Consider the following 24,402-nt stretch of genomic DNA (forward strand, 5'->3'; position numbering starts at 1 on the left):
CAGAGGCAATCACATCATCCGGAGGTCCGTCCCTGGCATCCTCTTGATCCGATATTCTTCATTTCAAAGACTCAACGATGCAATTGGCCAGTGGCCAGAGTGGGGAATGAAAACCACCCAAGCACGCCATCGACCGGCGATTGCGTGCTTGAATTCTCATATCTCACCGCCTTCCTAAAGCAGAGAAATTGTCATCTCAATAGGGCGGTGAGACCATGACAGGGCGTAGAGTCAGACTGGCAGAATATCAAAGTCGATTCTGCCGGGGAGAGAATGGCGTAGAATGTCATTTAGGTTGTAGCTTAGTGATTCCAACCCTGGGGTGTTACCCCCGGACATTGATAATTGCCGCTGACCAACCCAGTCGATGATAAATAACCATCAGGAGTATTCCTGGTTCCTAAGTATAATGTTAGCAGGTTTTCTTAATCAATAAACCGGGCATACCTAATAAGGGAGTCGTGATTATCATACTATGTATAACATATATTGGACAACTTATTATATCCATGAATAGAATGATCCGACTCTGAAGTCATGGTGGATCTATATGGGGTGCCTATCCCAAGATTGAGCTCATCTTATTCCAGCCATGAGGTCCATCTCTATCACCTCATTGTCAATTCTGCCAGGCGGTAGCACACGTGAGAGGGGGGAGGCACCGTCACGTGAATATTTGGTGGGGCCCGAATCCACGTGCCGATCGGCGCGAGTCGTTTTTGATCTTCGGAACTGTGGGATCTCTCAAGATAGCCTCAACCCGCAAATAACTCTGTACTAGATCCCTTCACCAGTAGTACATTATGGCAGATTCTACCCGCCCCACGCGGCCATCCCTCGGCCAAATGCGCAGCAGTTCATTCCTGCAGGACCACCAGCAGTACAAGCCGATGGCTCCAATCAACCCAATCACTCAGACCATCGGCGAGGTACTGGGTAGCCAGATGGACGATCAACTCGTACTTAGCTCGAACCCAATCAAGCCAGATCCGGAGAGAGTCACCGACAGCGGCATCATTCACAGCATCTTCAACCACCACGCAAATCCTCTTCCAACCGGCACGTCGCAAATCGTGGCGACCATCTACTACAAATCTAACAACCCCGTTCACCCCCACTACCACCCCGATTCAGGGCCCCAGAATGCCCCTGGTGACAAGCTCCCAACTCCCAAGGTGCCCGAAGGCTCTGCCCCGACAGAAGACATGGATAAGTTCCCGCGGGAGCCACCTGCCCCAGAGCCGGAACCACTTGATCACCTGTACGGGCCATACGTCTCTCAGCTGTGTTTGACCAACTTCCTTCAAATCTTGGAAACCCTCCCCACCCCCTATCAGCGCATGAACACTTCGCACCGCTGTCTTGATCGCGATGAACACCCCCGTGTCGTGGAGGTCACATTCTCTCCCCCTCCGAACCCGGACTATCTCTCGTTCCCAGATCTGCGCAAGCATGAGAGCATCTGGCGCTTTGAGCGCGAGTGGAACGTTGAGGTTGTCCTGCAAAAGGAGAGCGTCTTCCGTCGCCACAAGCGTTTGGCTGTGTTCGACATGGATAGCACCTTGATTGACAATGAATGCATTGACGAAATCGCCAAGTTCATTGGTGTCGAGAAGGAGGTTTCCGTAAGTTTTTTCTTCTTCAGACTTCAAGTCTTTATGCCAATTACTAACATGAACGCAGGCAATCACTGAACGTGCCATGAACGGCGAACTAGACTTTGCCGCATCACTGAAGGAACGTGTCGGTCTTCTTAACGGCGTCACCGCAGATGTCTTCGAGAAGCTCAAGTCCGTCCTGAAGATCGCCAAGGGCGCCCGTGAGCTCTGCCGCGCATTGAAGACTCTGGGCTACAAGCTCGCTGTGGTGAGCGGTGGCTTCCAACCCCTCGCTGAGTGGCTCGCCGAGCAGCTCGGTATCGACATTGCCATTGCCAACCACGTAAGCCTCGCCTGTTTCCTCTTTTTTTGGGGTCCGATCTAACCTTTTGTCCAGCTCGAAATCGACGAGGTCACCCAGACCCTGACCGGAAAACTGGTGCCATCCTACCCTATCGTCGACGCCGCGCACAAGCGCACTCTCCTTAAGTCCATCGCCGCCGAACACGGCATCCCTATCTCGCAAACAATGGCCGTCGGCGATGGCGCCAACGATCTCCTCATGCTCCACGCTGCAGGCCTCGGCGTCGCCTGGCGCGCCAAGTCCAAGGTCCAGCTGGAAGCTCCCGTCCGCATCAACGGCGAGAGCCTTGTCGATATCCTCTATCTGCTCGGCATGGACAACGAGGACATCGCCGAGCTGACCTCCGACGCGCAATAAGTCCTTGAGTAGCTAAACGGGCGAATCGCCACTTTAGTAGAGTATACACTTGTGTGCTGGCGAATGCCCTCTGATCTAACTTTTTGGATACATTATACCCCTCAGAAAGTCAAGCATGAAACGGTGTTCACAGCTGGTTGTAGGGCTCGACTTGGATATTTCCTTTTGTTGAAGGGTTGTGGAGTTTATCTCAGTCCTTACCTTTAGTAGGGTCTGCGGGTGTGATGGACAGGTGTTGCACAATACGTAGTACGGAGCATAAGATTGTTGTATAGCGTGTGATTTTTGTCCCTGTTCCTACGTGCGGCGGGTTCCTTTCGCCTTGAAGGCGGGATGTAGTGGATTGGGGAACGGAGCAGGCTCAGACCATGATCTATGACATTTTGATTGATATGAGAGAAGCAGCACTGAGTTTATTTCTAGTGCAGCTTGGAATTAGGAACAGACAGAAAGAAATATGCCACGAATGACTTCTCCAATGGTGATACAAGTACAATTCGTGTTGAAATGTTGAACTGTTGAAATGACAAAACCAGCAAAATCCCCTTATAAAACCCCCAAAACCGACAACCCAGAAAGATGCAAGAAAGATAGCGCCGAGAGGTTAAACATTTGCATGGAGTCAGAAGATAAGAAGACATCGGCAGAGATAAACAGGTTTATTTAGGTAGTTGATTCGGATTTTTGTTCAAATGCAAGACACCTCACCGGGTAGCCTCGTCAGTGGTAGCAGCGCTCTGGTCGACAGTGCGCTCAGCGGTGCCAGAGCCAGCACGACGCTTCTTGAGAACATTCTCAATGAACGCCTCACCAGCCTTGTAACTGCTTCGCACCAAGGGGCCGGAGGCACAGTACAAGAAGCCCATATCAAGGGCACGCTGGCGCCACAACTCGAAGCGATCAGGGGTGACATATTCATGGACAGCCATGTGACGCTTGGTAGGGCGCATGTATTGACCGAAGGTCACGACGTCGACATTGACAGCACGGAGCTGGCGCAGGGCATCCCAAAGCTGCTCATCAGTCTCGCCAAGACCGAGCATGAGCGAAGTCTTCGTGACAAGATCCGGAACAGCCTTCTTCGCAGCATCAAGCACACGAATCGACTGCTGGAAAGTGGCACGACGATCACGGACAAAGGGCGTGAGCTCCTCAACAGTCTCAACATTGTGCGCATAGACATCTAGTCCAGACCGGGCAACCAATGCCGCCATCTCCGTATCACCGCGGAAGTCACCGGTCAAACACTCGACCAGCATACTCGGCTTCTTCTGCTTGATTTTGATAACCGTCTCAGCGAAGTGACGCGCGCCGCCGTCCACCAGATCGTCGCGATCCACACTCGTCAGCACAATGTACCCCAAGCTCCAGCGGGAGATGGCCTCGGCGGTATTCTCGGGTTCGTGCGGGTCGAGCGGGGGAGGAGTGCGGGATGTCTTGACACTGCAGAAGCGACATCCGCGCGTGCAGGTATCGCCCATCAACATGATTGTCGCTGTGGCGGAGGACTTGTCGCTTCCGCCCCAGCAGTCGGAGATGTTAGGGCACCGGGCCTCCTCGCAGACAGTGTGCAGGTTCAATCCTCTCAGATCCTTCTTTAGGCGCTGGAAGTTCTTTGAGTCGGGGATGGGAGTCTTCAGCCATTCGGGCAAACGAGTCATTTCCTTCTTGCGCCCGGCGGGGCCGACGAGCGCGGTCTTAAGGGCGTAAGCTTCGGATGGGTCGAGGATTTCGTCTTGACCTCCTGAGACGAAGTCTGAGAATGAGGGTCCTGCATTCAGCTTATCCTGGAACTTTGTTGGTTTCCGCCGTGTGGTTCCTGGTGTGTTCGTAGCGGATGAGGAGTCCGTTGTAGCATAGCTTCGGCGGCCGATAGGAGCAATTACTATGGAGGCTGGGGATATGGTTTTGAAAGACGACAGGCGTCGTAGACTTCTTGTTGGAGCTGCCATGATGTGTGAGTGTATGTGAAATTGGAGAAAGCCGAGCTGGAGTTTGTCCGCCTGAATCCTCAATCCCGCGGAAAAGTATGACTAAGCAATTTCGCCATCCACCGGGGCGTCAGATCGGGCGGGAAAGTCCATTGTACGTCGATGATGAGGCAAAAACACGAAGTTCGAATATGAAGTAAAGCTCATAACGTTATGAGAAAGTTCAATTGCATGGGCAGCCTCTGTTCTTGGCGTTATATTGAAGGTTAAGACTACGATCTCTTTTTGTACGTCACTTTCCTCGGTTCTCATGGCTAGAAGGATGAAAAGGCGGCATTCTCCGACTTTATTATATATAAGTAGGAGCTGAGTTACTGGTTGATTATGCCATTATATTATGGATACTATGGATGCTATTTAAGAACTACATATGTAATGATGGATGCTCGACCCCCAACGCACAAATTTACCGACCGATGTTCCAAGGACCGCGCGATGCAAGGGTATGAAAAAAAAATCAAAAGAAACCAGAAGAAACCCAAAGAGAGTAGAAAGAGAGCGGAAATTGTGGACAGACAAGGAGAAGGAGAACTCAGTGATTAGAGCAAGTAATGGTGGAGGGGACAGATATGAAAGGAGATAACAAGGATAGTCGATGGGAAAGATTCTTGGAGAAGAGAGTGCAGGAAAGTATTCAAGGGAAAGGGAGATGTCAAAGCAAAGGATAGGCTTCAGTGGGGTGTAGAGAGAGAACAGGATTAATAGAGGCAAGGAAATGTTGGATGCAAGGAGTGATCAATGCTAAGCATTGGTTTCAAGTACTTGGGCGAGAACTTCAACAGCCGATTTCAAAGTAGTATCTGATCGGCCACAAATGGCAAATAGGAGGTTGTCCACGGTTTGGTCGAGGTGTGCCTGAAGGTCCTTGCTGCGAGAGCTGAAAAGGTGGTCCTTGGGCTTGTGAGCAGACCCAGATGGAAGCTGGATGCCTAGTGTAGTGTATGCTTTTTTCGGGACGCCGTCGACGGGGTATGCGTCTTTGCGCGAAGAGACTGATGGCTTGGTTCGGTGGAGGTTTGGTAGAGAAATTAGGTAGTTTCTAGCAAGCAGTGCAGCACAGAGACAGTCGAGTAGGTTCTCTGTGACATCAGGGAATATAGTACGGAAGGGCCTAATGAGGGCCTTCTCATCGTTTTTGCGAAGGAATACAATAACAGGGGATGCGAGCCGGAGCATATGACGAGGAAAATCTTTGACAGAGTGGTCCAGCTCATCTAGAGTCCATTCATGGTCGTCCAGCGTCCAGTCATGGTGCCATAGCCGTGGTTTTTCATCCTCTTTTTCGGACATTATAGATGCCTGCCCTGCAGAGTGAGCTGTTGGTGGGGATGATGCCTTCGGGCTCACGCTGCCCGATCTTATTTCAGGTTGGGGGCTTGCCTCGCGCTCTCCCTGCGCGGTTTCAGGCCTTTCGCCAATCACGGTTGATCCGACGCTGTCCGAAGAGGTCAATGACCCTGGATCTGTATATGCATCGTCATCGTCATCATCGCCTTTGCTATCATCATAACTATCGAAAGAATATCTGGAGTCGCGAGATTCGTATCCACTATCAGACAGATTAAGCGGAGTGTCCGGACTGAACGCGGATACTTCCTCTTGCCGCTGATCTGGGGTCGTCGGTACCAGTTGTGGCAGCAACGAGAGTGGTGGAAGGAGTGGGAGGGATGGTGATGATTGTCGAGCGATGTCGACGAGCTTTGGTCTTGTCTTGCTAGCGACGGCAAATCTCTATGTGAGGGTCAGCTTTTGTTGACATATCGTAAGGGGTGAAGCGCTAAACTTACCACAGGTTCTTCAAGGGCTTTTGCCCCCGGGATAATGTCCAGTTTTGGCATTGGAGGATCATTCTCGACAATCTGGAACTTGCGCCGGTTGTTGAACTCCTTTGTGGATGAATTTCGGTCATTCACCTTATCAGCCGGCACTCCTTGAAGCCATCTTTCGCAGTATGAGAAGTTGCTCGGCACCCAGCTAGCTTCACTCGAGACTGTCCCGGTCCGAGGGCGTTGAGGTCTGGGTGAGCTCCCTGGAACGAGGAGTCTGTCGCTGTGCACTGACTTTGGTGATGCAGGCTTCTTGGGAGATTGGGGTTTTGGATCCTGAGCGTTGCCAGACTCGCACTGGCGTACGAACTCTGAGTGGGCTTCATGAACATTCATGACATCTGTTCGCGGTTGATTCTTCCAATCTGGGGGGCGGTACGCTGTGTACTGTATCCTTTCTCCGATTTCGAGCGTGGCGGGCGTTGTGGAACGATCCGGTCGAGGGGTATCAGAGTCGTCTTTCTCCGCCTTCCCAACACTTGATGGACGTGATTCATCGGAGGACTGAGAATCAAAGTAAGATAACTCTGGACCCGCACTTGCGGGGCGTGATTCTGTTATAGGCGGACTGGGTAGAAGGCCGAATGCCTCCAGGCTGCCACAAGTCAGGTTTTGGTCTGAGCGCCATGTTCGCAATGTGTGGTCGGCCGGAGCTTTCGACGGCCTGTTTGGCTTTTCAGTAAAGTTAGGAGCAGGGCCATCCAGGGACGCTGGGGATGTCGGGAGCATTAATTGAAAGGGTTCTTTCATTCTTCGAACCGAGCGGAAGGGCGACATGCAAGTTGGGCCGCGATCCGCAGGGCGCCGCGATATTGAGGTCGAAAGGTCCTGTGATTCTATGCGCGGCATCACTGGTGACGCTACAAATGATAGGGAGGGCATCTGTCTGCTTCGTCTTCGGGGTACATAGGTGGGAGACCATCGGCGCGGTGATGGGATGCGCTCGGCCATTGCCATCGAATCGTGGCTCATCGAGGACGAGTTCGAGCCCTGATTTTTTATATGAGTTTGAATCCGGGCCGGAAAACATGCATGGCCAGGCAACTCTGTCACACCAGACTCCATATCGGACAATGCTATACGCGGCTGAATGTAATCCTGGTCTGAAAGGTCGAAGCAAAAAAGCAAAATGTGTTGCACAAGAGTAACCCAGATGAGATTGGAATCCAGCTTGTTTATTGTTGAAGATTGAAGACAAAACAAATGGATCTGAATCCCTGCAGGGGCTCGATATATCCTTATACAGCGACTGTGGCGCTAGTAAGGTAATTTAAGGTGGGTATGGTCATCGGGCTGAAGTGCACATCCCTTGACAGGACAACAACCCTGCTATGAAAGCCGGAAAATGTTCAACGGGACGATTCCCCCTTGGGGCATGAAAAGAGGGTCCGTCGTCTAGCACGAACACCTGAAGTCAGGTTGTGCTAGGCACGGGCCAGGGTAATAATAGTGGGAATGAGGTCGCCGTCGTCCTTGCATTCCAAAGAAGATGAGCAACCAGGACAACGACGGGCAACAATTGGCTTCAGATCTAAATCTGTAGTCCTGCAGGAGCCCGTCAACGTGGAGAGACCCCATCCGTTGCCTCATCTCGTCATAGCGAAGTCCCGACTGGGCACTTGGAATGAGACATACGGGATGCAAGAGGGGGGGGAAAGGAAGCCATGGCGAATCAGGCCCTTGAGAATGGCAACAGGATCGGCCAGAGGGTGTATTAAAGCGGGTCTTCATTGGATCTTGTGTCTCGTCGCAACAGCAATCCACCCCTTCTGGCCTATCCCTTGCATGCATCTGGTTCATACCGATGTTATTGAACATATCGGGCTAATTTCTGGAGGTTTGGATATAAATGCCTGATGAGGGCTTGGATTGATCGTCCTGGGCACCCAATTTGAGTCGGAATACACCGATGAAACAGCCATCATTTCCATTGATAGACTGGCGCAAAATGATCCCTCATACTTGCCGAGCTCGATTGACCCAGATGGCGCTGACTAAGAATGATAGATCAAACAACCAGCGCGTCTAATATAAAACACGGCACAATTAATTGATAGATGCATTTAAAACAATCGCTCTGTCTATTAATATTCAAAGATCGGGGATATCTTTAGAAGGTTGCATTAGTTAGAAAGCCAAATTGGTTAAGATAGATCACATACAGCGTGTGGAGGGTCGGCGATTATAGTCCAAACAGTGCAAACATCTCGTTATCAATCGATTAAGAAAAAAAACCTCGGATGGAATGGGCAACTTGAAACCAACCTCCCATACTTCGTATGACAACCTCATTCTTCCATTCCTAATGCTTTCCGAATCATTTGTGGCGTCGACGCTGTCATCCTCCAAATCTCCGACAGCCTCGCTCAGAGATGTAGGGGTATGCGTCCACGAACTGCAGCCCACGTCGATACTGCGATCGACTTTCAAGAAGAGCTCAACTTTGACCAATTGTCTGGCTGTCAGCCCCTCGCATATCTTCACGGCCCAAGCAGACAAGGCTGTTATTCACGTGTACAACCGGGAGAAGGGTAATCAGGAGGGCATTGTTCCATTTCCAGAGCGGATACGCAGCATTGCTGTCGCGGGGGGCAAGTATGGTGATGTCTTGGTGTTGGGCACCGAGGGTGGTCGATTAATTGTCTGGGAGGTATGTTAGATCTAATTGACACATTGCCCCATGTTATGCGACTAACAGCTCTTTTAAGACATGCACAGGACGCCAAGTAGCCACAACGGCCTCCCATCTGCAACCAGTAACCTCACTCGTCGTCGACCCCACGTCCAACTTTATTCTGTCCGGCTCCGCTGATGCCAGTGTACATGTCTGGTCCTTGCCCGGCATTCTCTCGTTCTCGAAACCCGCTCTTAGCGCGACTCGCCAACCCACGAACTCGCCTATCCGAACTTTCTCCAACCACCGCGCAGCTATCACCTCTCTTGCTGTTGGACATAGCAATGGCCGCCATAACATTGTGGTATCAACCGCAAAGGACAACACTGCCATCGCATGGGACTATCATACCGGCCGAGCACTGAGAACCTTCCTCCTTCCCTTATCTGCAACGTCTGTGGCTCTCGACCCCGTCGACCGGGCCTTCTACGTGGGATATGAAGATGGTAGCGTGCAATCTGTAGACTTCTACCGGAGCCAGTCTGCACAGAATCCTCTACACGATCCCTCTGTACAATCAACACCTGCGCAGGTGTCCATGGAGGACCGCTGGCTCCCTCCCACAGCTGAAACAGGCTCAGTGAAGACAATCTCCCTTACATATGATGGCACCACGTTACTCTCCGGCCACGCAAATGGCAAGGTTCTGTCCTGGAATGTTGCGCGACGGAAGTATACATCATCAGTTGCTGACTACACGCACCCGATCACCAATCTGGTCATGCTCCCTCCGGGTGGCATCCCTCACCCTTCGTCTGATTTGAAGAGAAAGGCCCACACCATCGTCAAGCCGCGCCATGATAGCGGCCTTTCAGCCCCGAACCATGCCCCTGGCGCCGTCCCTGCAGAATATATGTTCCACACGCACATCATCGCACCATCAGACTCCCGCAAACCAACCCAATTCTCTCAGGCGCTTACTCATTCCTCTTTCCCCACCTCCATGATTGAAGATGGTCTTGTCGAGCTTGCGGCATTCCGCCAGCCTGGTAATGCGGAAGTTACCCGCGTTGGCTCAAACACCGCCCCCGCCAAGGAATCTCCTGAAGACGCAGCTGCCCGCGATTCGCAGGTTACCGAGCTAGAAAACGAGGTGTCTGTGCTCAAGAAGAAGGTTGCGGTCAATGAGACTGCTCGCCATAATGCAGATGATGAGGTTGTACAGCTGCGCTCAGACCTCGCCAATCTGCAGGATTACATCAATGAGTTGCACGAGAAGCAGGAGGCAGCACAGCAGGAGAAGGTCCTGCGGCAAGCAAGGAAGCAGGAACACGAGACGAAGAAGCGGGAAGCCTGGCTCGCTGCAGAGAAGAAGGGTCGCAACGGTGATGCTGTCGTTCAAAAGATGGACATTGATGGTGCAGTGACCAGCGACTCGGACGATCAGAGTGACGAATAGAAAAAAAAGCTTTGGATTTTTGTTTGGCATGTCAATGGATCGGCGCAGGGTTTTGGATTAGTATATACTATATCATTTTGGAGCTTTCAGGTCAATAATAAAATGTCCGACACGTTCATGACTATGGATATGAGTTGCAATTCAATTTCCCAAATGTTTTCTCGTATCGCCCAGCTCGTCTGTGTCTTTGAAAGGGCGAGTCATCAACCCTAAACAACAGCTCAGACCTCCAACTCCTACTAGCCTAAAAGTGTTCATCATCCGAGCTACAATGTTTCAATAATCTTCTCGTTCCAGAAACAGGGGTCTCGCATCTACAAAATTGAATAAAATATACCTTGGAGGGGATGGTTTCATTTCCTGGTGGACCAGAGTGTTAGAGTGTTCGCGAGGCAACCCCGAAGGGGTAATGCAGGGCTCTCATGGCAAGATGCGCAAGGATGCACAATTGTCTCAGAGAAGCTCCGCAAGCTTCTCTTCTCTCACTCACCAAGAGCATATTTCTATGGCAAATTGGGATTTAGCAAGGTCGCAATCCTTGTATATCATCCATGCCCTTATCCCGCTCGCGCCGTTCCCTCACGTTGGGTCTATACGCAGGGAGTCGATCTCTATACAACTACCACATACAGAGATATTGGGTCCCGAGCAAAAGAGCAAGGAATTGATGCCCATTGCGTTCGTAGCATATCTCCATTTTCACTATGAAATCTCCATCTCCTACATCCAACACTCCCACAAGACAAGACAAGACATATTCCGGGGAATCTCAGAAAAGACTCAAGCCACCGCATGACCACATCCCTGTTCAAGAATCTCCCCCTCATCAATCTCTTTCATAATACTAATCCCAGCACTAGTTCCAATGCGGAACGCTCCAGCCTTGAGCATGCGCAACAGAGCCTCAGCAGTGCGTATACCACCACTAGCCTTAATCAAGCAAGAGCACCCGCACATATCCGCCGCCAAGCGCATAAGCTTAACCTGCTCAACACTCGCACCGCCATTCCATCCCGTGCTAGTCTTGACATAGTCCGCACCAGCCAAACAGCACACAATCGTCGCATCGAGGATCTGCGCCTCTTCAAGCACAGACGCCTCCAGAATCGTCTTGAGGATAATTGGCGCCGGCGCCGCCTTGCGCACCGCAAGAACGTCCTCATACACCTCCGTATACCGGCCCTCTTTCAGCAGGTGGTACCGGATCACCATGTCGAGTTCTGTAGCGCCCTGCGCAACGGCATCTTGGGCTTCGCGCACTTTCTCGGCTGTCGGGTGCGTTCCTTCGGGGAAACCGACCACGCATGCGAGTGCTGTGTTGCTGCCTTTGACGTGGCTTGCTGCGCGGGCGACGTGCTCCAATCGTACGCATACGGCGGCGAAGTCGTATTCAAGGGCTTCTTTGCACAGAGTGTCAATCTGTGAGGGGTCGACTGGGGTCGTTAAGAGGGTGTGGTCTATTGTGCGGTGGATTTGTGTTGGAATTGGCGCCTGGGACAGTGAGCGCTTGGGAATCTTTCCCTTCATGTTGGCTATCTTTTCCGCCCATTCGGCGTCTGTTGTTGGGATGGCGCTCATGCTGGGCGGTTTGTGTAGGGTGCCTTGGGTTGAAGAGCACGCCGCCGGAGTAGTTTTAGAGCGGAAATGTGTTCGAGTCTCCTATCTCCCTTGGCATAGAGGGGAAGAGGGGTTGTCACGTGGCGCTTCTAGAATCATCATGACGACCCGCGGGTGATTCATATTGACACGATGTGACCTTGAAGAGGCGGTGTTGTGGCGCTAACGGACTAGTGTGTGTGTATGTCGGCAATTTCGGCAAGTTCTAGGGATATAGCAAGTTCAATGGGCGAGTATCAACCTGTAGTATATGTATATTTCAATGGTTGTTGTAGAAAAGTACAAGGTCCAATATCAAAGGTCTATTGCAGGATGCATATGACAAGCTTCCCAGCCAAACAAACCACCAAACCTAAGGACCCTAAGCCCGGTCATCTTAGCCCATGTGCTAACCTATTTTCCCTCCTTAGCGCTAGATTTTAGCAGCAATTCAACAGTTTTGACTGTTCGCTTATTTGCAGCTCCCACACTCCGGCGCACGAACATCATCCACACGTCCCACCCGCCGCGGACCAGGTCCCGGACCACCACCGCCGCCACCTCCTCCGCCACCTCCACGAGAAGTGCTGCCTCCCCAGCGAGGGCGAGTACTATACTTGTTACTCTGGTTGTTGATGTTGAAGGAAGAGCTCTCGGCGGCGGCGTATGAGTCGAGCTGAGATACGTCAGATTGATCCAGTTGCGAAAGAGCAGCAGGGTGAGACGAGAAGCAAGTTGAAAATAAGATGTCGCGTATATAAGACTATGAGAGATACATACCGACAAGAGGGTAGTGAAGTACAGGCCCAAGAAGTAGTAAACGCTCTCGATGAAGCGGGTGAGCCGCACGGTGAACGGGGGGCTGTGGGCGCGCTGATTAGCGGTTTGGGTCTCTATTGTTGCGGGAAAAGAAGGAAATCACCTCTGGAGAGCCTCCCCGTTGGAGAAATAGGTTGGCTTTGCGGGTCTGGCAGACATGGTTGTTGCGGTGGATGGTTGTTAGAATTGAAGATGGGAATGAGGTGGAGTGATCAACATGGCCGGGCCGGGGTCCACTAATTTTATAGCCGCACCATTTTCTGTTCCGTGTACACAGACATACAAGGGTGTACGTCCTATACAACATCGGTCTATACGTGTTCCAAAATACTAGGTTTTGTTTTTAAATCAGGATACTCTTCAATGATCATGCATATCTCGTTTCTAGGGGTATCTGAATGCTGTCTATGTACATTGCCCACCAAATTTACAACCATCGCTTAGAAATATATATATAAAAAAAAGTGCATCACTGCTTCTCGTCTCCTGACACAGCGATCGCATCCACTTCGCTTCGGAGTTCATCCAATCCATGGAAACCCTCTTCAATCACCCATCGCTGGCCTTGGGGATTGTGTAGCACGTGGCAACTGGCACCAACGACCAGCAACCCCGGTGGTCGCGACCCTGCCTCTTCAAAGGCCAAGCAGACGTGCTCTAAGGTCGAGCGAATGACACGCTGATCTGGACACGATGCCCGCTCAACGATCGCACAGGGTGTCTCCTTGGGCCAGAGTGTGCGCGATTGCGAACCGGTGTCTTCGGCGGGGAAGGTAGTGAGGGACTCCACAAGAGCAGAAATCCGGTGGAGAGCCATGAGGAAGACCACAGTCTGAGTGGGTACGTAGGTGGGAGGGTTTGGAGCAGCGCCCTTTCTGCCGGTTCCTGTGCACACGAGGACTTGGTCGGAGACGCCACGATGGGTTGCTGGGATATCGGCGAAGAGGGCCGCGCTCATAGCGCTGGTAATACCAGGCAACACGACCGGGGAATAGCCCTCCTTCCTGAAAAACTCGAATTCTTCCGCTCCACGTCCGTATAGATATGGGTCTCCCTGTTTCAAACGAAGGACTTGCCGCCCTTGCTTCAAAGCTGCCAGACCCATCACGAGGAATTCTTCCTGTGCTTGGTCTGCATTGCCAGGGAACTTACGTGCGATGTGGACTTCTGTTCGGCGAGGGATCAAGTCCAGAACTGGGGCGGGAACGAGCTTGTCTGCGAGGATGATATCGGCATTGTGGATTGCATGGTAGGTAGCGCGGGTGAGTAGGTCTGGATGACCGGGGCCAGAGCCTGCGAGGACAATCTTCCCCTTCTTTGGGAGGGTATCGAGGCCATATGTATCATTTGCGGTGGCATTGCTAGATGTATAGGCCTTTAAAATGGCATCCATATCAGCATCGGTGATAGACACGAGCTTTCGGAGAGGCCAGTATTCACAGATCTGAGACAGCCAACGCACCCTTCGTGTCTTTGCGGCAGCAACATCGCCTTCTGTGATCAAGTTGTTGAAGGTGTGTTTTTGGCCTACACTATCGTCGTCCTCTCTGTCAAATATGCCTTCTGCTAGCCCAGCAGCATTGTCCTCTTCCCACAGCCGCCTTCGAACAGCACCAAGTCTGTCGATGGCCGTTCCAAGGTTTTGGGGAAGGAAAGCAGCAATCTCCCTCCGCAGCCGGGATGCAAGCTTGCACCCCCGGCCGGAAGTAGTGATTCCAATGTGAAGGGGGCCGTCCGAGTAGGTGGAAAGTAGGGTGAAGGAACATAGCTCGGGGGCATCTGATACGTTCACGGGAATTCTGAGGCGTCGGCAGAGCTTCGATATGTGTGGAACTAGTAGGAAATGTAAGCAAGAGTGGTTTGTAAGTTGTACAGGCAGGTCATACTTAATGAGTTGTTGTTACCCAAAGTGACAAAGACCAAGTCCACAACGTGATCAACTTCTTCTCTACCCAGGGTTGTCAAGTCCTCGTCTTGGAACTCATGACGGATCCATTGGGCAGAGCCATTGGAAATATGTTCAGATATAGTATAATGCATGTCGTCGGTCTCCGGCGCAATGATGATCGGCTTTGCGCCGACCTCGAGGCTCCTAGCACATCGAGCAGCGGCAAGAGGATTTGAACCGACAATCAAGTGGACTTGTGACTCGGTATTCCACGCAGCCATCAATGGCGCGGGCGAACTGGGATCGCATGAGGCGTCCTTCATGGTGAAGTATAGTGGAACGAGTGTTGAGCCCCGCCAATGTCTCTATCAGTATGCGATATGCCGTTTTCGGAGAGGTAAGGAAGACAAAATTGCGGAAGGCTCTGGAAATCCAAGGATTTATGAGAATTGGAAGTTGTATTTAACAAACAGAGCACCCAATGAGCTCACTTTCTAGATTTCCGCGGAGAAAGCGGCGAATATCAAGAGTGAGTAAAAGGCCTGTCACGATTGGTGATAACGGGCGATAAGGATATCGAAGTGGGGGATGATCCTGGCACAATTGACAAGAAGCCCTGAGGTTTGGTTTAAGGAGTGATCAAGAGTTAGGCAAAGGTCTTTGAGGTGGATCTTATACCATTGACTCATATATAGCAAATATAGCAGACACACAACACTTTCCAAAATTTTCTATACATCTTTATCGCCTAAAACGGTTAAAGGCAATTGCGTGCTTGGTGAATTCACGTGACACTAAATACTGGGGAAGTGGCCAGACTTACCTAAAATAGCTTAGCGGGGATGTGCAAGTAAAAAGTGTGCGTGGTCCTTAACTCTTTGAAAAAGCGCTATACTATGATTTCAAGAGGGAGGTCAACGAATACTCTGGTCTGACGTGGGAGACATCGTGGTGTCAAATTCTCGGGTTTGACCTGCCGGCTTCTTCGGTGAAGGCAACTCGTCTGGTGCGCTAGACCCTAAGCCAAGAAGAGGTGGCCCATACTTTCGGGGTTGAGGATGGTGTGCGTGCTCTGTTCTCCTCGCAATGCTAAGAATATCCCGGCTTCCCTTAGATAGAGAAACAGATGACAAAAGATCTATTCTCCATAGCGCTGTCGTTATGCAAAGCCTTGAAGCCCTGCTAGAGCAAGGGATGATTGCTGTGGCTCCAATTCCTGGCAAAATCACCAACCCGACCTAGTTCAGATGTGTTGTATTAGATGAGACGAAAAATGAAAACTTTGTTCACGAGGGAGTGAAGAGAAATCATCAACATGTATTTTGCAGACTTCAAATGCATCGGGAACACTCATCAGCGCTCTGAAGATTCTCCGACTCCTTTGGACCAAATGCATTCGGTCCCTTGACGTCGGTCGTACCATCACGGCCTGTGGCAACTGCCAGTGGCAGGGCCAGGAGAAGCGTTGTGACTTCTTTCGATGCCCCTTTGTCCTATATACACCCTGCAGTCACCAGCGTGGCCGGATTTCTCGTCATCCATCAACTCCCTAGTGCTGGCAACTTTGCTATCGATATGCCCACAACACTATGGAATTGTGCCCTCATGTAGATATATGACACACAAGTCGGGGCCTGAGAGAACTATCTTCTCATACGGTGGAGTAACCAATGAGGTCAATGACTCCTGACTACAGTCGAGAAATGTACAACAAAGTTACAATCTGTTCGCTCTTCTGTCGCTCATACTTTCAAATTATATATGCGTAACTGCTTTCCAGCATGTGCTTGTCAATATATAGTTCAGGGCATGCTGGATTTGCCACTAATCCCAACTAGGTATAGCCTGAAAACACCACGATTCGGTGATCCAAAGGCCACGCACAATCGTGTCCCGCAGCCAGGACAATGTAGATTTATACGATTTATAGGGCTAAGATCATTATTTATAGTCCTGGAGGTTTCTGATAGATAACTAGGTGATGTTAAAATCTGGCTAAGAGCCTCATATGGTGGTATTTATGGCATATTTAGTTCCATGAACAGAGAACAATACATTGTTAATTCTAGCTTAGATGGTTAGGTATCCAGAAGAGACTGAATCATACTTGCTGGGAATATTCCAAAGAGCTAGCTGGACAAGAGGACAACTGGAAGTAGAAGTCCCAGGAAGACAAAGTAATGTTTCGGTCACGTGGGATGGAGCTTCCAGGTCGTAAGGGCGCGCAACACCGGAGCTACAAGCATCATCTCCATCTCATCCTCTTCCATTCCACGAATCTCACGTTGTCAAGTGCAACAAACGTGTTCAAAGAAATTTCCTACAACTCAATCTATTAATCTTTTAAATTGACTCACCGGCCACCCCAGCCTCATTCGTCATCATGTCCGGCGGCCTGCTGAAGCCCGAGAAGGACTTCACCAAGGATGCCGACAAGCTTATCCCGGAGGCGGAAGATCTCGCAAAGGTAAATCTTCAGAGTTGTTATCCATATCAAAACTGATGCTAACACACGTGGCTCTAGACCGATGTTCAGGGAGCAGTCGATAAGCTGTTGGGCCTGGAGAAGCAATCCAGACAGGTACGATGCCGAGTGCCATCTCCGTTACCGATCCACCCAAACTAATCAAGGGTCTCTTATTCAGGCATCCGATCTTGCCACTACATCGCGACTCCTGATTGCCATTGTCACTATCAGCAAGAACTCCGGCGACTGGAACCTTCTCAACGACCAAGTGCTGCTCCTATCCAAGAAACATGCCCAACTTAAGCAGGCCACAACGAAGATGGTGCAGACGGTGATGAAATTCCTGGATGAGACACCTAGCCTGGAGGTCAAGATGTCTGTCATTGAAACCCTGCGCACAGTGACTGAGGGAAAGGTACGCTGAGAACCATTTGATATTGACCGGAGTGGCGCTAATTATCGCAAAGATCTTTGTTGAAGTAGAGCGAGCCCGCGTTACCCGCATACTTTCGGATATCAAGAAGACCCAAGGTGATCTCACTTCGGCAGCAGACATCCTGTGTGAGTTGCAAGTGGAGACATTTGGGTCAATGACGAGACGGGAAAAGACAGAATTCATCTTGGAGCAGGTCTCTTTGTGCATCGAGCGCGGAGACTGGACCCAGGCTCAAATTCTTAGCCGCAAGATCAACAAGAAGTACTTCAACCGCAAGCCGAAGAAGTCCGCCGAGGAGATCGAGAAGCTCAAGGAGCAGGCAGCGGAGCGAGAGAAGACCCGTGGGCCTGACGAGGCACCTATGGAGGTGGATGACGACGTCACAGATCTCAAGCTTCGTTACTTCGAACAGCAGATTACCTTGGCCAACCACGATAACAAATACCTCGAGGTTTGCAAGAACTACCGGGAAGTCCTAGACACACCAGCAGTCGAGAACAACCCAGAGCACCTGCGTGCCGTGAGTAAAACCTTCCATATCAGAATGCAGGCCACCACTAACCTCACTCTAGTCACTCGCCCGCATTGTGTACTACGTTGTCCTGTCTCCCTACGATAATGAACAATCCGACCTCTTGCACCGCATCAAGCAAGACTCGCGGCTGTCACAAGTCCCCGAGGAATCCCGCTTGTTGAAGCTGTTCACCATTCCCGAGCTGATGCGATGGCCAATGGTCGCCGAGCAGTTCGGTCCCCACCTGTGCAGTACAGACGTATTTGACGCCGAGGCGAAGCAGTCCACTGAGAACCAAGCAAACCGGAGGTGGCAAGACCTGCGGAAGCGTGTCATTGAGCACAATGTCCGTGTAGTGGCCAAGTACTACACTCGCATTCAGATGGGCCGTCTGACCCAGCTTTTGGATTTGACCGAGGAAGAGACCGAGAAGTACATTAGCGACCTGGTCACGTCGAAGACCATCTACGCTAAGATTGACCGACCCGCGCGGTTGGTCAACTTTGCCAAACCCCGGGATGCCGATGACGTTCTGAACGAGTGGAGCAGCGACATGAAGAGTCTGCTGGGTCTGCTCGAGCGGATCGACCATCTGATTACCAAGGAGGAGATGATGGCCCGTATCCAGCCCACTCGCAGTGACATGGGCAAGGCGCATTGAGTTGGTTTGAGATGAAAGCATGTATGGGACTTGGGCGCGGGGATTACTGCCACCGCGTGTAAAATAATTCGCCGGTAGACCCATGAGTAGTGAAGTCGCAGCATTGACCTTTATATGACCCATACACAACACAATCTCAGTCTCGTAACAGTAGCAATCATCAATTCGTTATTCTCAAGCGAGTATATGTGCTACATTTAATCATGGCCTAGAAAAATCTAGTCTAATCCAGTTCAGATCTAGCTCTGTCTATATACAAAATCCTCGCCCTCAGAATGGCAAATCCATATCATTCACATCCTCTTCCACCTCCTTCTTACCATTCGCACCAGCACTCCGCTCCATCTGCTCCCGAATAAACAGCACAGCAGCATCAAGATACGGCCGCTGGCTCGGCAAAAAGTGACCACCAGGGTGCCAAACAACCAACCCATCCTTCTCAGGCTCACCAACACAAGCCTCAACCAAAGCCCGACTCCTCGACTCCTCAACAACAGCATCCAAAGACCCAAGCACATGCAAAACAGGCGTCTGAATAGCCGGCTCCTCATAGAAAGCCCTGTACCGAGCCCCAGGCGCCCTGAACCCAGAGTAACAAACCGCAAACTTAAGCTGCGGATGCAAGCCCTCCTCGCCGAATGGCGCCGGAATTACCATCCCCGCCGCACCATCAGTGCTTATCTTAGAAAAGTGCTCGAATGACTCCTTCCGGCCGGGCTCCAGCAGCGCCGCAACCATGGCGGCCAGCGCCGCGCCCTGCGAGAAACCGATCACGCCGTCGAAGGGGCCTTCTTCTTTCAGTGTACGCGCTACAGCTGCGAGCCCTTCTTCGATGCCGGTGTACAGCGGCGGGTTTGCGGTGTTGGAGCGTCGCCACCAGCCGTAGGATTCGATTTCATCGTCTGGGCTGCTTTCCGAGGAGGGCTCGTAGCCTGGGATGTCGGCGGGTCGGAGACGGATGGGCGCTGTTGGGTAGATGGCGGAGACTTCGTGGAGGGGGAAGGCCTTTTGGATGTGTTTTGTTAGAGCGCGACTTTTGGCGTGGAAGAGCGTGCCGGACTGCGTGTAGCCGTGGAGCATGAGCAGTTTGAGCGGTTGCCGCGTCGAGGTTGTGAGATTGGGGGCCATTGTTGCTAGAGGTCGTGTGTGGGTGACTCTAGAAAGTAGGGAACTTAGGGGCTTGGAGGAGAGGGTTGTTCTATACATTGGAGGAAAGAGGAGAAACTAGAAGGTGACTCTTTTCTTCCTCCCCGATGCAGGCGCGATAAGATAAGGAGAGTGGAGTCTTTTTGCCAAACAAGCGGCCCGCTAAGCCGCAACTCAGCTAACATTTGAAGCAATGAGTGATTTTACAACTTTACTCGCAAATATGGCTGACTTCGCGGCTGGTGCGTGTTCCCGTACCGTCGTCGATGTAGGCGCATGGAGACCACCGGGTACCGAAGCCTGTAAGAGGCTATCAGCCAACGAGCCGGGTTTGGAGAGTTCAATGGAGCAAGGGAGACAGAAAGCCTTCTGGGTATCTAAGCCTGAGCATGCGTGTTTGGGCTTCCCCATAATATTCGCGCACAGCGAGGCGGACGCACTTGATTGGCAAGCTCTCTTTGACGAGCGCTATCTCAAGTACACCGTCGTTTCAAGCCTGAGCGAGCTTGATATATTGATATGGCGTGGCATATCCATATGGTTAGGTGGATTACCGGTCGGTGCAAAGCTAATCTGTCCCGCCTCTTTTGGAGGCAGCAAGGTTGCTGACCTTGCCGTGCCCGACGGGCGGGTAAGTGGTACACATGCTGAGACCTACACGAAATGGCGCTTGATGCCTCTCGACCTTATGGAGAAAGAGTGGGGATTGTTAGTACGAATTAGAAGGAAAGAAAAAGAGGAAGTGATAGAAATCTCGGCGGTTTGGTTCGTTCTCCCTGTGGAGTTCCAACTTTTTAAGGTTGTGGGGCTTAACTAGGCGGACCTCCAGATTTATATCGGAACATTCCCTCATCTCGTTACGTGTACCTTACATATGCTTCGCTCAACTCTTGCACTTCACTCTTATCACAGTCAGTGGGTCAGTGTAGTAACCTTCGTCTAAACTGGGTCTGCTAATACATCCTGCATTCAGACCTTTACCCGTCGTTGTGTCGTTCCTTCAGTACCATACTGTTGCCGCAAGTAACAACTCAGTTGAGAGGCTCTCCCCCTCTTACTGAATGTACTCCCTCTACAAATTGCCCCAGCGACGTTGAAGCCATGCCTGGTAGACCTATCGAAAACCACTCAAACGCTGTCAAGTATCTTGGAGTCGACGATTTCCTTGACGTCGTACGTCGGCAATACGATTCACTAAACTAGCTCAAAACCGGCCACCAGATCCTCAAGTTTAAATCAGTCCCGGAAAAGGCGTTTGAAATCTTATCAGGTGACGACACACGGCCGTGTAAGTTCGTCAGACTGCAGTATCATCGGCCAACTCAACTTCTACTCGTGAAGATCACACCAGGCTGGGACCATGAGAATCTTATTTTCCTCGTTCGAAAATTGATTGATCGACAGCTGAATGCTATGAATGTGGACCTTGAGTGTCTCACGCTAGGTTCCCCGCGCAATAAAATTGGTGACTGGATTAAAGAACCTGATATTTGTTGGGCTCCAGCTTTTTTCGTCTAACAAACCAACTTGCGCGGTCGAAATCGGCACGTCTGAATCTACGTCTCACCTGTCGGCCGATGCATATGGCTGGCTGGAAGCGCCCCAATCACCAGTCAAAGCCGTAATTACTATTTCCTTCAAGTACCTGTGCGCGGAAACCGACGAGAACCCCCTCAGCATCTCCGTCTGGAAACCAGGACGCCGACTATCTAGTCATGATACAGGGACCAACCTCTCGACTGCTATCCGCACAGCACATATCGACGTTTGGAACGTCGCCGGCTCTCTCTCCGTGTCCGGATTCTCTCACGATGTCGACACGCAACTACCTGTCTCTGCTGATGAAATTCAACTTCCCTTGGAGCTTTTGATCGGTCGACTACCTTCCCATCCTAGGGAACATGACATTGTGATAACTCAAGATATGTTACTCTGGATTCTGCACCAGCTATGGGAATACCGCCGGCAACGGGTAATATTACAGTAGGTTCGAATTGCCGTCGGGTCTTCAGATGATTTGCTATAGGGGTTTCCGAATGAGTTGACGACAAAGGCTGTTTTTCTTTTCTTTTTCTTTTTTCTTTCTGATTTGGCTGGGATATTTGCTATAGCAGCTCGGGGCTGTTGCGACCTGATAATGTCCCCGTTGGGTGACCACTTCGACAATAAATACCTGTCAAGGCGTACGGGCGACTAAGTGTCCCACCTGGACATAACTTTCTTGCTGGATACTGCCTGACTGTAGATTATCAACGTCTTCTCGAAGCATATATGGTGTTTTAATTTGTATACTACTTCGTAAGAAAAGGGGACCTAAGAAGTCAAGGCCCGAGAAGCCAAGGAAGGGTAGTGTGCTAAGGCAGCCTAGAGTATAGGTATAGTACACTAGTTTAACACAATGAACTATATAAGCTTAATACTACTTCTTATCTGGTCTTTTCACTGGTCTTTTATGGTTCTTTTTCTCAAACAGAAATTGAACTGTTTTATAGTATGGAATTACCATGGAATATGCATTTTCAAACTATTAATTACATAGAGAATATGATTATGAAGTATCACTTAAATGCACTTAGAGTGTAAGGTAAATATGTTAATACAATTTTGACTAGAGACTATATTTAGTCCTAACCCTAGAAGGTGAGAGTGGACTAAATTACTGCTTGTCAAGATGACCTCCGCAAAGCCCACAAAGCCCAAACAAAGCCTAACCCGCCCCCAACCCACTAACAGGCTAGGTTTTGGGCCCGGTCCTTAGGCCCTAAATAATATAAACATTCCGAAAAACGTTACTGCTTTGATTACCCTATATTTAGACCCTGTTTCTAGCCCTTATCTCGAGGTAATATTTTATTATTCTAATCGATTCTAAATCAGAATTTAAGCTCTATACGATTAGTAGAAGGTTGGTCTAAAATAACCTAATGAAATAGTTGCTTCCAGACACAGGCTAAGGCTCTTGCTTTGACTCAGTAAGGCATTATGCTAGATTTTCATGTTCATTCCTACATATTCATTCGAGGGGATGGGAAGGTCAGGACGAGCTTGGCCTGGCTTGGTCTACGGTTTCCATCTTTCACGTTACTGGCATCTCTTGTACAGTGGCGTCATGTACACAACAAAAACTTTACATATCCATATGTACATACGACCTTGAATGAAACTGGGTTCGGCTTCTTTTGTGCTTCAAGTTTTAATATTTCTCTTCTAGTATTCATAGACGAGAAGAATGATGCACCCATGATAGACATCCCGAGGCAGTATAGGTTCCACTAACGTTAGCCAAGATATTCAAGCAAGATAGAGTATCAAGCAAAACAACAAAGCAGGAAGCTCTGTTTTCCAAGCTTGGTCACCTTGAGGCTTACTATACCAAAGCAGACAAGCGTAGTGCGCAATGTGGGGAACTCTCGGGACCCGCATTCTTGGGATCTTGGGGCAGCAACTATATAATTGTAGAACAGAGGCCATGACTGAACCCGCGTTGATTTTCTATAGTCTCTTTATTTTGAGATTTAGATGTTCGTAGCCCTTAATAAGAGTTCAAAAGTTGTAAAAAGGGCGCAATCTTTCCTTAATCTCACAATGTTCGAGTATTATCGAACCTAGGAGAAGTAGATAGAACAAACCCCCAAAACGTCGCAAGCGGTGCTAGCGAAAGCGTAATTGGAATGGCTGCGTTTTGCAAATCACCTGCATGACCCCATTGAAACAACCATGCGAAGAAGAAGTAGACCGATGGAGACAGGAAAGCGAGACTATAAATCGCTAGTCTGAATGCCGAACGTCTCTCTACGACATACAGACCCCTTCTTCAAGGGCAGTTTCTCGTTTAGGAATTTTCTCTTCGACAACAGCTCTGCTTCCCAGGGGGAAACACGTCTTGCTTTTTGCCCGGTGCTGATCTGTAGAAAGTAGTCGTCGGGCAGTGCGAGACCAAGATCTTTTATAGAACCAATGGTCGAACTCATGTGATGCCATTGGCGGCCGGGGACGCATGGGCTTTGGCGCGTAGTGGTAAAATGGTTGGTCCTCGTCGGGATATTCGGGTAGTAAGGGAGCGTATTCATACCCGTCGAATCTTCGAAACTGATAATGGTTAGCTGGTTGCCAATCGGAGCTGGTGTTGTGAGACTCACCCGAAAGAATTCACAGTGCGCATATCTGTAGAGGCCAAACCAGATGGCAAGAAATCCTCGGTGAGAATAATATGAATTCCGAATCCATGTGAAAAAGTCGTGATCGCTTATATCATGAACGGCTGTCTGAGCGAGACAGTGCATACTACCGAAAATTGAAGAATTTAGGAGAACAAGGAAAGCATGTAGCGGATAGCCAACAGTTCGAAGACTTTGTGAGCTTTGACATTCAGCTGTCGACACAGGAAGACCTGACTGGGAAACTGGTTTTCCGGTTTGTGTTCTGGTTTTCATGCTGGAGAGTTGACTTGAGGTACCTATATCAGGGAGTGAACTGCTGTTTCCTGATACCTTCTTCTGATTTACTTGTGCGGCATGAGTTCTAAAAGCGTCCTCGATTTTGAGTCCAAAGGATTGAGGGACCGCCGCCCAACGCGTATCACCGCAGGGCTGGAGACATTTACATCAGTAATATGTTGACTCCAGTTGAAGGAAGTATACATACACATTCCCAGCACAACCTAATT

General features: G+C 50.3%; 11 protein-coding genes across 11 annotated transcripts; 5 read left to right on the top strand and 6 right to left on the bottom strand.

The window, feature by feature from the left end:
• Positions 1–803: 803 nt before the first annotated feature.
• N7517_004602 (phosphoserine phosphatase SerB) lies at positions 804–2,319 on the top strand (the record flags this gene model as incomplete). Its single annotated transcript, XM_056722332.1, has 3 exons — positions 804–1,625; positions 1,684–1,941; positions 1,996–2,319. 3 exons carry the CDS (start codon positions 804–806, stop codon positions 2,317–2,319), a joined length of 1,404 nt encoding a protein of 467 aa, XP_056578582.1.
• Positions 2,320–3,023: 704 nt separating this feature from the next.
• Positions 3,024–4,271, bottom strand: N7517_004603 (lipoate synthase; the record flags this gene model as incomplete). The annotated part of the gene is made up of 1 exon (XM_056722333.1): positions 3,024–4,271. The coding sequence occupies one exon, from the start codon at positions 4,269–4,271 to the stop codon at positions 3,024–3,026; it is 1,248 nt and encodes a 415-aa protein (XP_056578583.1).
• Positions 4,272–5,051: 780 nt separating this feature from the next.
• N7517_004604 (uncharacterized protein) lies at positions 5,052–7,201 on the bottom strand (the record flags this gene model as incomplete). The annotated part of the gene is made up of 2 exons (XM_056722334.1): positions 5,052–6,041; positions 6,098–7,201. The coding sequence occupies 2 exons, from the start codon at positions 7,199–7,201 to the stop codon at positions 5,052–5,054; spliced, it is 2,094 nt and encodes a 697-aa protein (XP_056578584.1).
• A 1,240-nt stretch (positions 7,202–8,441) lies between these two features.
• N7517_004605 (putative ribosomal assembly complex component Ipi3) lies at positions 8,442–10,209 on the top strand (the record flags this gene model as incomplete). The annotated part of the gene is made up of 2 exons (XM_056722335.1): positions 8,442–8,786; positions 8,845–10,209. The coding sequence occupies 2 exons, from the start codon at positions 8,442–8,444 to the stop codon at positions 10,207–10,209; spliced, it is 1,710 nt and encodes a 569-aa protein (XP_056578585.1).
• A 780-nt stretch (positions 10,210–10,989) lies between these two features.
• N7517_004606 (uncharacterized protein) lies at positions 10,990–12,783 on the bottom strand (the record flags this gene model as incomplete). Its single annotated transcript, XM_056722336.1, has 4 exons — positions 10,990–11,810; positions 12,295–12,481; positions 12,586–12,667; positions 12,728–12,783. The coding sequence occupies 4 exons, from the start codon at positions 12,781–12,783 to the stop codon at positions 10,990–10,992; spliced, it is 1,146 nt and encodes a 381-aa protein (XP_056578586.1).
• A 310-nt stretch (positions 12,784–13,093) lies between these two features.
• Positions 13,094–14,835, bottom strand: N7517_004607 (putative siroheme synthase; the record flags this gene model as incomplete). The annotated part of the gene is made up of 2 exons (XM_056722337.1): positions 13,094–14,457; positions 14,511–14,835. The coding sequence occupies 2 exons, from the start codon at positions 14,833–14,835 to the stop codon at positions 13,094–13,096; spliced, it is 1,689 nt and encodes a 562-aa protein (XP_056578587.1).
• A 2,060-nt stretch (positions 14,836–16,895) lies between these two features.
• N7517_004608 (proteasome regulatory particle lid subunit RPN5) lies at positions 16,896–18,590 on the top strand (the record flags this gene model as incomplete). Its single annotated transcript, XM_056722338.1, has 5 exons — positions 16,896–16,979; positions 17,037–17,093; positions 17,158–17,394; positions 17,447–17,935; positions 17,988–18,590. The coding sequence occupies 5 exons, from the start codon at positions 16,896–16,898 to the stop codon at positions 18,588–18,590; spliced, it is 1,470 nt and encodes a 489-aa protein (XP_056578588.1).
• A 270-nt stretch (positions 18,591–18,860) lies between these two features.
• On the bottom strand, positions 18,861–19,718 carry N7517_004609 (alpha/beta hydrolase; the record flags this gene model as incomplete). The annotated part of the gene is made up of 1 exon (XM_056722339.1): positions 18,861–19,718. One exon carries the CDS (start codon positions 19,716–19,718, stop codon positions 18,861–18,863), a length of 858 nt encoding a protein of 285 aa, XP_056578589.1.
• Positions 19,719–19,959: 241 nt separating this feature from the next.
• On the top strand, positions 19,960–20,553 carry N7517_004610 (uncharacterized protein; the record flags this gene model as incomplete). Its single annotated transcript, XM_056722340.1, has 1 exon — positions 19,960–20,553. One exon carries the CDS (start codon positions 19,960–19,962, stop codon positions 20,551–20,553), a length of 594 nt encoding a protein of 197 aa, XP_056578590.1.
• Positions 20,554–20,837: 284 nt separating this feature from the next.
• N7517_004611 (uncharacterized protein) lies at positions 20,838–21,723 on the top strand (the record flags this gene model as incomplete). Its single annotated transcript, XM_056722341.1, has 3 exons — positions 20,838–20,909; positions 20,940–21,155; positions 21,241–21,723. 3 exons carry the CDS (start codon positions 20,838–20,840, stop codon positions 21,721–21,723), a joined length of 771 nt encoding a protein of 256 aa, XP_056578591.1.
• Positions 21,724–23,316: 1,593 nt separating this feature from the next.
• N7517_004612 (uncharacterized protein) lies at positions 23,317–23,898 on the bottom strand (the record flags this gene model as incomplete). The annotated part of the gene is made up of 3 exons (XM_056722342.1): positions 23,317–23,494; positions 23,544–23,825; positions 23,876–23,898. The coding sequence occupies 3 exons, from the start codon at positions 23,896–23,898 to the stop codon at positions 23,317–23,319; spliced, it is 483 nt and encodes a 160-aa protein (XP_056578592.1).
• Between the last annotated feature and the right edge of the window lie 504 nt (positions 23,899–24,402).

This window comes from Penicillium concentricum, assembly GCF_028827145.1.
Source record: "Penicillium concentricum strain IBT 3081 chromosome Unknown utg000002l_segment0_segment0, whole genome shotgun sequence".
NCBI lineage: Eukaryota > Fungi > Ascomycota > Eurotiomycetes > Eurotiales > Aspergillaceae > Penicillium > Penicillium concentricum.